Source organism: Apaloderma vittatum, unplaced genomic scaffold (genome assembly GCF_000703405.1).
Source record: "Apaloderma vittatum isolate BGI_N311 unplaced genomic scaffold, ASM70340v1 scaffold39181, whole genome shotgun sequence".
Taxonomy (NCBI): domain Eukaryota; kingdom Metazoa; phylum Chordata; class Aves; order Trogoniformes; family Trogonidae; genus Apaloderma; species Apaloderma vittatum.
This window is the reverse complement of record NW_009701555.1, coordinates 1-13,976: the sequence shown is the minus strand read 5'-3', so window position 1 is coordinate 13,976 and position 13,976 is coordinate 1. Positions and strand designations below refer to the sequence as shown.

The 13,976-nt window shown below is 41.4% G+C and overlaps 3 protein-coding genes across 3 annotated transcripts; 2 read left to right on the top strand and 1 right to left on the bottom strand.

Annotated features, from left to right (window-relative positions):
* The first annotated feature begins 282 nt into the window (after positions 1-282).
* Positions 283-3,300, top strand: ART4 (ADP-ribosyltransferase 4 (Dombrock blood group)). Its single transcript, XM_009879178.1, has 3 exons — positions 283-375; positions 1,677-2,403; positions 3,206-3,300. Exons 1-3 carry the CDS (start codon positions 283-285, stop codon positions 3,298-3,300), a joined length of 915 nt encoding a protein of 304 aa, XP_009877480.1.
* Positions 3,301-5,213: 1,913 nt separating this feature from the next.
* On the bottom strand, positions 5,214-6,002 carry LOC104269968. The gene has a single exon (XM_009879182.1). It carries the CDS (start codon positions 6,000-6,002, stop codon positions 5,214-5,216), a length of 789 nt encoding a protein of 262 aa, XP_009877484.1.
* Positions 6,003-10,672: 4,670 nt separating this feature from the next.
* SMCO3 (single-pass membrane protein with coiled-coil domains 3) lies at positions 10,673-11,350 on the top strand. The gene has a single exon (XM_009879177.1). The coding sequence runs from the start codon at positions 10,673-10,675 to the stop codon at positions 11,348-11,350; it is 678 nt and encodes a 225-aa protein (XP_009877479.1).
* The last annotated feature ends 2,626 nt before the right edge of the window (positions 11,351-13,976 follow it).

Below are 13,976 nucleotides of genomic sequence, written 5' to 3'. Positions count from 1 at the left end.
CACCAGATACTTTGCAATTAAGAGAACTATCAAGGTGAAAGACACCTACATCCGCTGAAGCTGGTGCATCCAGAACCTTCCTGATGGATTGTGGGCACCCTTCTACCAGTAACGTGTCTGTTTGGATTGATTAATGACTTCTGAATTGCTTTAAGAATCTGCTGAATGATTGTTGGTTAAAGAATTGTTACCAAAACTTGAGTGCAAATTACAGACTGCAGAGTTTTCCAGTTCAAGGAAAAAGGCAAAGAAACGGATGTAAATGATGTCTACTTGAGCAAAATGTTCTTTACAGTGTCCTGGGTGGACTCCAGGATGCCAGTGCTGCTGGCCAGCCTTCTCAGCCTTCCGTTGCTGTTCTCTTCACAGACGCTGGTAAAAGGGGTAAAGAGTTTTCCTTATTTGAAATGGTGAAATTGCTTACACCATTGATTTTTTTTGTTTGTTTTCTTCTGTTTGAAACATGTTCTTGAAGGAGTTTTGGGTTTGGTTTCAACTCTTCTGCTTTCACTTGCTCTGTTCCATTTCTTACCTGTCCTAGTTCCTTTTAACTTGGCTGGAAATTTTCTCTCATTTGGAGCCAGATGGTTTTCCAGGTTGTGTTTGTGAGTAGATCTCATGGAATTGTTCCTCTCATTTTCCAGCCTGTTTCAGCCAAGGCTCTCACAAAATCAATGTGTTGTTGGATGGGATGGTGACAACATTGTTCTACTTCTTATGACTGCCTCTTATCTTTCCCTCAAAACAATCCTAGAGAGATAAATTCAATCTCTGTATAGTTTATGGGCCACTATAACTTCAGAGGCTAAAGAAGGTATGAATTTGGTTATATATTTAGGATGAATATTTGAGACAAAGTGAGTATCTACTTGTAGAATTCAATTATCAACTGACTACAGTATTTAACTAGTCTAGTAGGAGATCAAAAAAGCAAAAAAGAACAACACCATAACTCGCACCATTTCTTAGATCTTATTATAGAAGCCTTTTACTAGTTAGAAATGCTAGAAATAGATAATTAGAGTGTTGTTTCATAGACAGAAAATATTAGAGGTTACTTTCCTGTTATAGCACCCAGTTGTGCAAATCCTTACTCATGTGGTTAATGTTTATTTATCTGACAAGTCCAGCTGGCCTTGCTGAGACAAACTGGATGAACAAATGTTTTGGTACACTGCTACTATATTGTCCTTTACTGAACGTCATTACCTGGAGCCAAAACATGTCTGAGAGACATGACAAGACAGGAAGAAGAAATTTATCTCTGGGAGTGTTTAGGCTGTACTACCCTTAGTGCATAGTTTTGCATATTCTTTCCTTCTTCAAAATCCCTTATTAATCATAAGCAGAATATTGAAGCAAATGGACCATGGGTCTGTCCTGTAGGCTCTATGCCCTTACCTTCTCAAGGGCCTCAACTTTCCTGAAGTTTTTAATGCCACTGGTCCATATCCAATAAGAACTTCGGCATCCGGGCTGGCATTTGCCTGAGATAGGGCTTTGACAATAATCTGAGGTTGCTCAGGAATGTCTTGTCAAAAATGCCTACCTGCTATGCTTGCTTTGCTAGTAATGACAATGAGGCAAGAAGAGCGTAGGGAAAAATTTGGCTTGCATCTGTAGAGATACATAAAAAATTCACACGATGCCAATATTAACTTGCTTTTATGTTGCAGACTGTGTCCCATCTCATGATGGATATGGCTTTGCATTCCTTTGATGACCAGTATCTGGGGTGCAGAGAGCAAGTGATGGAAGAACTGGAGCGAGGAGACTATTTCCAAAAGGAAATAGCTGCTAATAAGGACTATTTGAGTCTCTGGAAGAAGGCTCAGAAGGCTTTGTTAAAGAGCCCTGTAGGTCTCCTGAGGGACATGCATGAGAGCCATGCCATAGTCCTCATGGCTTACACCATGAACTCTTCCCTGCACTCTCAGCTGAACTGGGCCACATCTACAGCAGGAAGCTCTCCAGAGCACTACAGAAACAACTTCAGTTTCAAATATTTTCACTTTTACCTAACAACTGCTATCCAGATAATGAAACAATGGCAGAGCAGCAAGGAGAGCACAGGGAAACAGAAGTGCTACCGGGTGCACAGAGGTGTAAAAGACTTACATATCGAGGCCATGGTGGGCAGTAAGGTGCGATTTGGCCGTTTCACTTCCACTTCCCGCCTCTTGAATCAAGCCCAGAAGTTTGGGAACGAGACTTTGTTCACAGTGACTACTTGCCTGGGAGCAGCTGTACAAGGGTTTTCTTACTACACATCTGAGAAGGAGGTCCTCATTCCACCTTATGAGATATTCCTTGTCAAAAGCTTCTTTCGAACAGAGCACGGTAACCGACTGCATTTGCATTCTGCAGGGAACTACAGCAAATATCAGTGCCAGCTTGTTGAAGGTATTTATATAGCCTTTCATGAAAGGGGGGCACAGGACAGTCTGGTCTCAAGTACCCTAAGCAGCCCTCACTAACTGCACCTACATGGGCCACACTCAAGGTCAAATCTGTAGCTTGCCCTCTGTGTTTGCCTACGAGAGCCACATGACCCAGTTTTTACCTGTTTGTTGTGAAACCTGGGAGCACCCCACTAAAGATGATACACAGCAGGTCTCAGTGTTTTTTGCAGCCTGCATTTGCAAGGATGCTGCAGGACATATGCATTCAGGTTACCAGCATTCCTATTGCAAGGGCAGACAGGATTTGCAGACATCTTGGATTCAGATATTTATTCTGGTGGCTCGCAAGGCTGCTACACTTTAGGCCACAGGATTATTCTGGACTTTGGTCCACTACTATTCTGGTAAGTGTAGACAAAGCTATTGTTGCTTTAGTGATGTTCTCTTTCCTGTTACAGAAGGGAGGAAATCTATCCTTTGGCAAAGCACACACTCTGAGTTTTCTGGCTATAGAGGTAACTGTTCTGGATAACCTCACTGGGCCTGTTTCACATTCCTGTCCTTCAATGAGCCCACCACCATTATGAGACTCTTGCTTTTGTCTCTTTGGACAATAGTATGTCCATGCAACCTTTGAGGACAAAACAATCATTCAGGAATGAGAGTTTGTGCCTGGATGTAAGCCAAAGTAGGTGGCAGAGTTGAGAAAATGGATCTTCTGGGCGAGGTCTTTGTTAATAAGTGAAGGAAGCTTTAGGTAGCCAAAAGGGGTTTAAATGGTTGTTCTCTTGATTTTCTTTCAGCTTCAAGAAGCAAGAACAGCAGATCTACTGCCCTCTTCTCCACTGTTCTTTCTAGTATAGTTGGAATTTTCATGTGCTTGACCCACAATGACTGATTCTCTGAATGCATCCAGATATAGACACTTGAACAGCAGGCAAGCAGAATTTACAGAAAATCAGTCTCTGGAGTCCCTGTTGTGATAGAAGGTTCAACCCTCCCTTTGCTTTCAGCTGCAGCTCTTCAGCTGAGACTGGAACATCCAGTCTGGCTCATCAAAATAGACATTCCCTGGACCCATTCAGGTAGGACTGCAGTTACCCATAGTCTTTCAGAAGAACAGGTCACTGATACTCTTCACTTTCCATGAGGCATTCAGGAAAGACACACATAGACTTTGGGCTCTTTACGGATCTCGTAGCACCTTTTTTTTTAGTGAGAAAGAGTCTGTTTGCAGGATGCAAAATGTGCTATGGTGGTAAAGTCGAGTCAGTAACTGTGGATCTTGCATATCTCCTTTGAGCACAAGAGAGTAAAGTCTGTGGCTGCTGCATAGTGTTTTTTTCCCCACTGCATTACCCCATGCACCAAAGCCAAATCTCTTACCTCAAGCTGACTGTGGATCTCACACTTAGGGGACAGAAGCATAAAACTGCCTTGAGACATGAACTTAGCTGTAGATCATAAGACTTGTCAGGCCTATCTTCAGCTTTCATGTTTGACTTCAGCATTTCTTCTGGAAAACCTAGGAAGATTCTGTGTTCATAACAGTCCTCTAGTGGCTGATGAATACATATCAATGCTGGTCATTTCATACTGAAGTGAAGGTGAGCCTGTGGAGCCCACTGCTGTCTTTATGGGTGTTGGATGACTGAAATTAATTTGCCCACATTTCTACTTCACTGGTCTGCAATGTCTATTGCTGGAAGTTGAATCAACATCACAAATCGGAACTGGAACTTCTGATTTATCTCTAGACTCAATTTTATGTCTTCATTTAGCATTTCTTGAATGTTAGACACCCCAGGCAGAAGAGCAAAGAAGTTATCTCATCTCCAAAAAGTAACAGTGTGGAACTGAAGAGAAACATTTTCTGCCTGCAATTGCCCTTTCCAACATGCCTTGCCTGTTTCTTCACCCCTGGTCCTTCACCTGCCCTGACACTAGCCTTAGGCTGAGGCTATGCTCAGAGAGGTTATCTCACTGGTCCAAGGAGACTAGCCACGGTGATTTAATTGTGCATCAAATAATTGAACTGAAACTCACTAATACATTTCATAAATGACCTCAGCTTTCAGTCACTGCTGATCTTGGCAGGAAACTTGAGTTCACCACCCTCTGCCTGAAACAGTAAGCAACAGGTTAGTTATCCAAAAGAGATCTGAGTATCAGGTGACTTCACAAGTTGCTGATTAGCTGGTTATTCAAAAGTAAAGACAGCCAAAATCCCCTCTATGAACTGCTTCACTCTTGGAGCCATTCCATATAAGCTTGATGCTGCCATTCCCTTGGAAGTCCTGTGGCAAGGAATGCTACAGGAAAAATGGTAGTAATAGAAACACGGGCATCTGAGGAATTTGGGTATCTTCAGGTTTTAGCAGATGAAGTGGAGGACTTTGAAGCTCAGCACATTGTGCATCAGATTTAGGTGTCTGTAATGGCAAAGGCCGTCATCTAATAATCTAAAATCTAGTAATATGTTCTGTGAAACTGAACTGCTGTCCCTGAAATCCTGAGACATGCCTGCCTAGGCAGCTAAAACAGATTTAATACAGAACTATTTTACTGTTAGTTTGTTTTCTATCAATATTTCATGTTATTTTCTTGTTGCTCTTGGTTCAAATAGTGAGTAATCAGAACTTGATTTTGATTCCTAAATGCCCAAAGATACTAAGCCCAGATTTCAAAAAAGAATCGGAAGATCAGAAGCAGTTGTTACAGATACCGCTTGTATGTGTGTTCAAATGCGTTTAATTCTTTCCTCTGTAAGAATTACAGGAATGAAGATGGATTTCTGACACATCAGTGCATTTATGTCTCTTTCTGCTTATCTATTATCATTGGGACACAGGCTTCAACTGTTTTAACAAAAGCTTGGAATCTTTCACAAGGTGGCTTCAGCTCCCTGAAAGCCTCCTCTAAGTAGTCAGCTGCTACGTGCAGGCTATTCTTTATGGATCCGTGTCCTATTGCCTGTAGGAACATACGAAATGAAAAGAAGGAGGATGGAGAATGAAAGTTGAACTGTTGTAATGTTCCACTCAAGGAGCTGCCTTCTGTGGTACATTGTGTCTCATTTTGCTGCAGAATCTTCACAATATCATCACAGTATATGAGGAGTTCTGATACTTGGAGGGATAAGGCAGGTGAACTCAGTAAGTGATGAAGAGCAGACTCCATCGTGTCAAGGAAATTGTCGTGTTTCAACATCACTGCAATGAGTATACCCACGATGCCCTCTACAATCTCTTTGCAATCATCATGAAATTCCTTTACTGCAATGATCTTGTCCTGCAGGGAGCAGGTGAGACCATCAGTCTTAGCATACAAACAGTGGCTGGTGCGTTCTTGTACATCTTTGACTTTTGTTTCCAAGGTGGCTTGCATCTCTTTCAAAGCACTGACTAGAAGCTGCAGATTCTCTTTAATGCTGAAGTGTTCTTTTACTGACATGATGGAGAAGTTGGTGCCAAGATGTGCATTGAGGAGTCGGAACATTGTGTTGGTTGAAGAGACATAGAAGTACATTAAGTCATGCAGGTCCTGGCAGGTCCTGATCAGTCTTTCTTTATCACTCTTAAAACCAAGGCGGGCTAACATTTCTGGAGTGGGGATCTGATTCTGAAAGGCAAACAGAGGAAGCCCAGAAGTCACAGGCGAACAAAATGGGATATATTTTCAGCTAGAATGTTACATTTCAGAAACAAATATTACAAATTATCAACCTGGCTGACACTCTCTCCCCCAGAACACTACAGTTGGAAGAAAACACAGAGGAAGCTCTTTGTCAGCCTTTGCAGGAGTCTTACCAAGCAGGCCAGCAAAACAAGGTGTAAACAGCTGCCAGGTATCGTTACTTTTATGGCTGCAGGAAGTATGACTCTGACCTTCAGCCTGCAATCTGAAAAGCAATGGCAGTGTTTATTAGTAAATCTATGGGAGCCCTAGCAAACAATCTACTTTACATCATCCTTAGAATTATAATTCTTGAGTTTCTATATACTGGTGAATCTACACAGATCAAAACTCATACCGGGGAGGAGGGCATGGACACAGCAAAGTCAAATACATCTGACACCTACATTCAAGTGGCAAAGCTACTGAAGGCTTAGTAATGCAATATTTTGTCAGACTACAGTTTGCTGTGAAATTACCCATATCTCTCAGTTCAGACAGCAACTAAATGTTGCAAACAACCCTTGATAGCTGGAAGCACAAAATCTTCACCCTCCTTGAGCTCCCATCTTGCTGCTATTTTAACTGCTAAAGACATTATATCCTTCTGCACCTAAGAGTTCTCCCAAGGCCGTCTGCAGGCACAGTCTTGGGACAGCACACAGGTGAGGAGCTGTTCTTGATGCTGCCTTTGCTTGTGACAGAGCTCTGGAAAGCCAGACTGGTTGCAGTAGGCATGTCGATCAGCTATTGCTGTGGCTAGATGTGCAGTTAAATGTGTCCAAGCAGTTGCAACTTGCCATCCTACTTCATACTTAAACTCTTTAAACAACTTTTCTCAGTGCTCAGCTCAACCGTCTGCCTCTTATTCCTTTCCCTTCTCATGGAAAATATGGTCTGAAATTGTGTTAAATGGCAAAATTGATTTTAGCCTCCATTGCTCTTCAGGCAGAGCTGACTCTGGGGCTTCATACCACTTCTTCCATTCTCATGGCATCAGAGGAGAGGACCTGGCAAATTGCAGTAAAGGGAGGGTGACAAGCACTCCAGAGGAAATCCTTCCCTCAAACTTACTATGTTTAAAGCAGTTTGAAACAGTAGCTATTAATCTTCCCCAAAAACCTGGGGTAAAGCAGGAACAAAACTGCTTGCTTATTGTTTAAATGATTTTCTGTCGCTCTCTGAATCATAGAGGTTTTAAAAGAGAAGAATTTGCATCCACTACAAACCTTGAAAACCTGAAATCAGTTTCCATCCTACAGAATGTGACACAGAGGTGGTTGCTAGTCTAATCAATTCAATTCAATTAAGTCCAATATTGAGAGTATTGACTGCCAGTACTACATGGCATTCTCAGTTAATTGCAGGAGTCACAACTAATTGATGACTGCAGAAATGTGATATTTAAATCATTAGTGTTCTCTCTCAGCTCATCTTCTCAGGCCTACAGCTCTGAAAACAAGGAGAACTTGGTACTCTGGCTCTAGGTTGAACACAATAGCTCAGTTTTAGAGAAAAACAAGCTGGCAAATGCAGAGTATTGATTTTAGGCTTGATCTTTTACTTTCATCTGAGAATTCTACCATTCTCTACTGGGTACAGAACATTCATGACTAAAGCAAGTCTATCTTCCTAAGGAGAAGAGCATGAAAGATGTCTAGTTTGGATGAAGGCAGAAGTACAAGCTTGTCTTGCTGGGATAGACAAAGCCTGTTTTCACATTCTGTGACATTTATTTTTCTATCTGTGTGGGACCATTCAACTTTTCTTCCAAAATTCACAGATGCACAAAATGAATCACAAACCCAATTTATTATTTCAAGGAATAGCTGCAAGAATTAGTGCTTATTGTTTATGCTTATAAAGAGACATAAAAACCTAATCCTGTATCTGTATGAGTGAAAATTGCTGTCCTATATGTTTTGTATTCTGAAAACAGCAAGATATACCATCCACTTTCAGCCATGGCCATAGGTACCTGTGGTGGTACCTTTGTCATAGGCAGGGGGATTCATGCTCTACCTATTTTCTCCAGGAACAGAAGGCCTTTGAAGGATCTAACAGTTAGGAATTAGCATTAAATAAATTGAAATCTGCTAAAATTGGAAGGAAGGGGAAAAGAGAAAGAAAATGAGATGAATCTGGATAAACATCACACAATAGAATTAGTGACAAGCAGGCAGGCAACAGGACCCAGCTGTAACTCATTCTCTGGATCCCTAACTCATCACATGCTGCTGGAAACCACCAGAGGAACACAGGGGAAAGAGGTTGAAGTCACCATCCCATACACAATTCAGCTGATTGCAAGAGCACTCTGACAAAATCAGGTAGGCAGTCTAAAGGTTTAATTAGAAAAGCTTCTAGATAAAATCTCCTTAGAGGTGGAGAAATAGTCAGAAATATGGAAATACGTGTGGCTTGCCTCACTCTAGAAAGGATATGTAAAAATTATCTAAAGTGTGAATGTGAAGGGGAAGTGTAATTTTAGCATTAAGAGATGTAAAATCTAGAGCAGCTGTAGGAAGCTGAAATAATCATGCGTAAAGTGTAGATGCTAGAAGTCTCCTCCATACCTTTTTTACTATGAAAAATGTTTGTTGAAATACTACTCCTCTTAGAACATTTTGTCTTCTCAGTTTCTACAAATAAGGAAAATCAAATTACCTTTCAAAAAAACATCACTGAAGTGGAAAGGATCTAATACCACACTGAGTCAGAGAGCAAGCCAATAACATCACTGAGGCAGGACTGATATGAAATCATACCCAGCATTGACATAGCCTTACGTTTCCTGAAAATCACCAGCTGTATATCCACTTTGCTCCCTCCAGCTTGAAGAAAAGATGTGTTAAAGGGTTTATCTGTCAACTGAGCTACAAGGTAAGTGGCTGAAAGGAATGCACAGTACTGTGCAAAATATTGTGGAAAACATTCTCTTCAGACTGGCTTGTATTTCAACACTGAGACTAAAAGTTTTCTAGAGGACTGTTGAAATCATTCTGTTTTTTTCTACAGTGATCTTGTGGGGGAGGGGTGTGTTTAGCAAAATACAGCTGGGTCAGTGTCAGATGATTTGCAGTTAACAGATAATGCAAGAACTACAAAGTTCCAAAATAACACAAACGTATTTTTTAAGAATAAAAGTCTAGCTAGTACCCTACACATAACTACTTGTAGCTATAACTGTGATATGTAGGCACCAACAGCAAGAAGGGGTTTATCTTGGAAAAATGCGAAGCACAGCATAGAAGTGACTCAGATTTGCAGTAAGAGGGCTGAGAATGGAAAAGTATCGACAAAGAAGGAAATGATCCTACTCATTAATGGTTTGACCCTGTTATAAAGCAAGATATATGTGTTTAATTCAAAATCACTCAAAAGCGTTTTTACTTTTCAGCTGATGATGAGTTAAAAGCAAGTGGCACAGAGTTGATTACAGAAGCTTAGTGATGAGGAGTAACTCCATGATCACTGGTAACTCAGTCATTTTGGAATCTGCATATTGGTATGCAGGTGGTGGTGAAGAATGTATTAAATATGCCCTTTTGCTGGCAAACCAGCGACAGCTCAGAGAATAGTGACCACCAGGATTAAACACAAGTGTTTGAGGGAGGAGAAATCAAAGAAGTTAAGTTTTGTGCCGTGGTCCATACAGTGATAGAGGAGGGCCAGATTCTGCTCAGTTATGTTTTAGGAGCTTGGCGAGCACTTGCTGATAGTAGCTCCACACAGGACACTCTGGGTGTGGAAGGAGCGTGGCTGTGCAAGCAGGGGCACACTGTTCCCAGGCAGATTGGCATCGCAGACACCTCACGGTGCTTATACAACATGGGGCTGTCTGAACCTGTTTGATGTTCACGAGGGAAAAGCCAACAGGGAACTGATTACAGCATCAGGGAGGTGAATAAGCAATGAGGGAACAGGGGCTAAATATCGGGGAAGGAAACACAGTGGGAGATGTGCATAAGGCAATATAGCTTAGGATGGGTTTATTTGACTATTCTCTATGAATTCTCAAGTTTGAGTTTATTAGTATAAGCACAGAGTACTTATATACTAACATTTTCTGTTGAATGGGAACAGAAATAAGCTACACTGGCACCCTTATGGTTATACAGACTGTGCCCACTCCACCAGTCATAATAGCTGTTTAAAAATCAGATGCCACTAACTGAAAAAGATGAGATGATACAAAAGTGTATCTAGAACAGGCCTTTCATTTCCACAGCTTATTTTCGATTTTGCTGATTAGATGAGATTGTTCCGTTTTTTAGTGAACTAGTTCAGCTTTTCCATCTTCAGTTTCCAAAATGAAGAATGATCCATGTTCATTTTATCAATCTGCTAATTACATACTGATGCTCTGAGTATATCTGATGTCTCAGAGAGTCTTTTTCCAATCATTTGGTTAAAGATCCAAAACAAGAATTAAAATTTCTACCTTTAGAAGCTACACCTTGGGGTTTGACTTGCTGAGTATAAAAAGAACCAGTGAGGCAGAGACAGAGGACATTTCACCACTCTTTAAGGGCTGGAGTTATGGATGTTGAATAGAGTAAGAAATCTGTTTTCTCTCCTGAAGTAGCCTAAGAATGGCGCTGAGCGACCTCCTCTACCCAGATAATCCCAAGAGACGGCAAGAATTGATCCACCTGCACCAGGAACTGCTCAACTGCATGTCTACAAATTTCCGTGCAACAAATGAGCTGGCTGGTGTGCTGAATGAACATCTGGGCTGTACCATCACCCGCATTCAGATGAGGGAGAGCAGCACCGTCAAGGAAAACTGTGACATCATTATTCAAGCGATGAATGAGATTCAGCATCAGGTACAGAAGATTGATAGTGACATGAAGGAAAAGCTAGAGCCTGTGCTGTACCAGAAGCTGTATGACATCAAAGAGCCTGAGCTGGAGAAAATTGCAATAGCCCATAAAATTTTTTCCATTATTCTTGGAGAAGCAACTTCAACAGCTGGGATGGTAGCTATCAAACTTCTTGGCTCAAATCTTTTAACTCTCACTGTGAGCAAGCTCGTCAGCCTCCTTGCGCAGATTGGGGCTTCTGTTCTTGGGGGAATCAGCATCACCATTCTTGGGCTTGGCATTGAAATGATCCTCCACGCCATCCTGGGAGCTGTGGAGAGGAATCAGCTCCTGGAAGCTGTGAGAAGCTACGAGAAGCACCTATCTGCATTTAAAGAAGCCTCGGAAAAGTACCAGCGTGCCATACATGAAGTGACTTCTTTGGTGAGACAGCAGGTTCAGTGAATGAAGCTGGAATTCTCCTGCTGTGACAGTGATGGCAGCAGCTACATTTTTGCAGAAACCTTTTTGCTGAAACCTTTTTGATTCATTATGGTAAATCAACTACCGATAGCATTTTTTTTTTATTAGTGGTAGCAGAGCAAGAGATCACAGAATCACAGAATCACAGAATGTTGGGGATTGGAAGGGACCTTGAAAGATCATCTAACCCAATCCCCCTGCCAGAGCAGGATCACCTAGAATACGTCACACAGGAATGCATCCAGCTAGTTTTTGAATGTCTCCAGAGAAGGAGACTCCACAACCTCTCCGGGCAGCCTGTTCCAGTGCTCTGTCACCCTCACACTGAAAAGTTTTCCCTAATGTTTTTGTGGAACCTCCTATGCTTCAGTTTGCACCCATTGCCCCTTGTCCTATCACTGGACATCACTGAGAACTTGACATATTTATAAACATTTATGAGGTCACCTCTCAGCCTCCTCTTCTTCAAGCTAAAGAGACCCAGCTCCTTCAGCCTCTACTCATAAGGGAGATCGTGGTTAGACAATTATGAGAAAATATAATTATGTGACTGATCAGGAAATTGGCACTGATATGTATTAATCGAGAACTGACCAATAGGTGCATCTGGGCAGCAATGCTTCAAATACTTCACACTTTTCCTTCAGCTATTTTCTGGAGTGCATTGTATGTATCCTTGAGCTGTAACTTGTACTAGTGACAGTAATAGTCACTGTTGGAACATTAGTGGTGAGAAGGTGTGATTCTTCTCTTACTGTGTTTCTATATCAAAGATGACAACATGATGGGAGAAAATAATACCACAAGCCAGTCTATGTTGTTAATAACTCTGGAGGGCTCATCAGGAGAGCTGTGGCTGCTGAACTCTTAGTGTGGATTAGTGATAAATCTGACAGGCTGAATTCTGTGTTCATTGAACTGCTTACAAGGACTAGCTGAAGCATATTTTACTGCTACTTCCTGCTCCATCCCTGCTTAAGGAGCCAGACAGAGATCTTCTTTAAATAAACTCTAATCCCTGTAGATTAGCAGGTAAAAGAAGCACGAGCTGCAGGCAAACACACACAACCTTGCCCCACAACTGAGAAAAAAACGTCTGTAGTGTTCCAGGCATGCCTGGCTGTGAATAACCTCTTATGTTCACTAATGTCCCGCTCTTGCCAACCCACAGGTAAATATTTCTGTGCACAGTTGCTGCTCTGTTGATTGAAATGGGGTTATACACACACACAAGTGTCTGCAGGATTACAGCCCTATTAATGCATGAAATCTATTTTCAGGTGTTTTATCCAGTCCCACCAATGTAGGACTGCCAAAAGCATGCTTGGATTCTGCTTTTTGTAATACGCTACCAAATTTCTTTTTTTTTTCAAATTTTAAAAACAAAGCTCGAAGCAAGAACATGATTTGCAATCTCTTGCTCTGATTTGCTGTGGTTTGGGTTTTCTTTGCTTTGATTTTTGAAAAAATAATTTAAGAATTAATAAAAATATATCTGAATATTGTAAGAGCTCTCTTTCCTGTACTTTTTTTTCTGTCTGAAAAAAGTCTTAAATAACAAAAAGAAGATTAAAATCTTCATTATACATGGAATTTATAAATTCCTTTCTATATCCATGATAGACTAATCTAGTAGGACTGTCCTTTTCTAGTACCAGCTTTCCCCATGCTAAAATGGTATCAAAATTCATACATTTGTTAATATTCAATGTAGTAATATTAGATTCTTATATTAATAACTAGATCGTACCTGTGAAAGTAAAGAGATGGGTAAGATTACAACAGGGAAGCTCTGTATTGGCTTCATAAACCTTCCATTCTGGGTTTGGGTTTTTGTTTTATTTTTCCCGCTGTTTCCACTTTAATCGTCTTTTCTGACTCCTTTGTGCTCTCGTGTTCAAGAGCCACTAGATGGCAATGCAGCTGCTGGCTCTCAAGCCGCTCTACCAGCTATCAGGGAAAAGCTCAGGCAGGGTTCAAGAGGATGGAAGTGGTGGCATCTCCCATCTCCTGACACCAGAGGTGGTCAGTTTACAGGTACTTGTTTAGAGGCAAGAAGATGTCAACCAGCAGAACAGAAATATTCGGGTGTTACAGACGCAGCAGGTGCTGGCTCCTGATGGCTTTCTATGTGCAAATGCACATTCTAATTTAAAAAGAAAAACCACCAACTTGGTACTTATTTTTGTGAGATTGCCAATCACTGCTGTACAAGAATAGCAGAGTCAAATAAAAAAAAAAAATCTATTGCACTTTTGTGGTGCCACATTTTCTTGAAAGCGAATTCTGAAGGGGAAATGGGGTATGCAACAAGGAAGATAAAGATGTGCAATTTCTATTCACCTCCTGATAGATCCTTGCTTCTGGTGCACTCAAAGGAAAGCTGGCTTGCCTTCAACAGCAGGTGTGGCAGGTGTCCTCATGCCCATGAGATGTTGTAAGATGTGGAATATGTTCAAGGCTGGCAGGTGGCAGCCTGTTCCTCTGCTTATGAGGTAGGAGGTTGTGAGGTCACAGAGGCCAGGTCATCATTCCCAGCTGGCTAGAAGAGCCACCTATGACCTTATAGAGGGGTACAGCAATATCCAGCTCTAACAAGGAGGTTCTG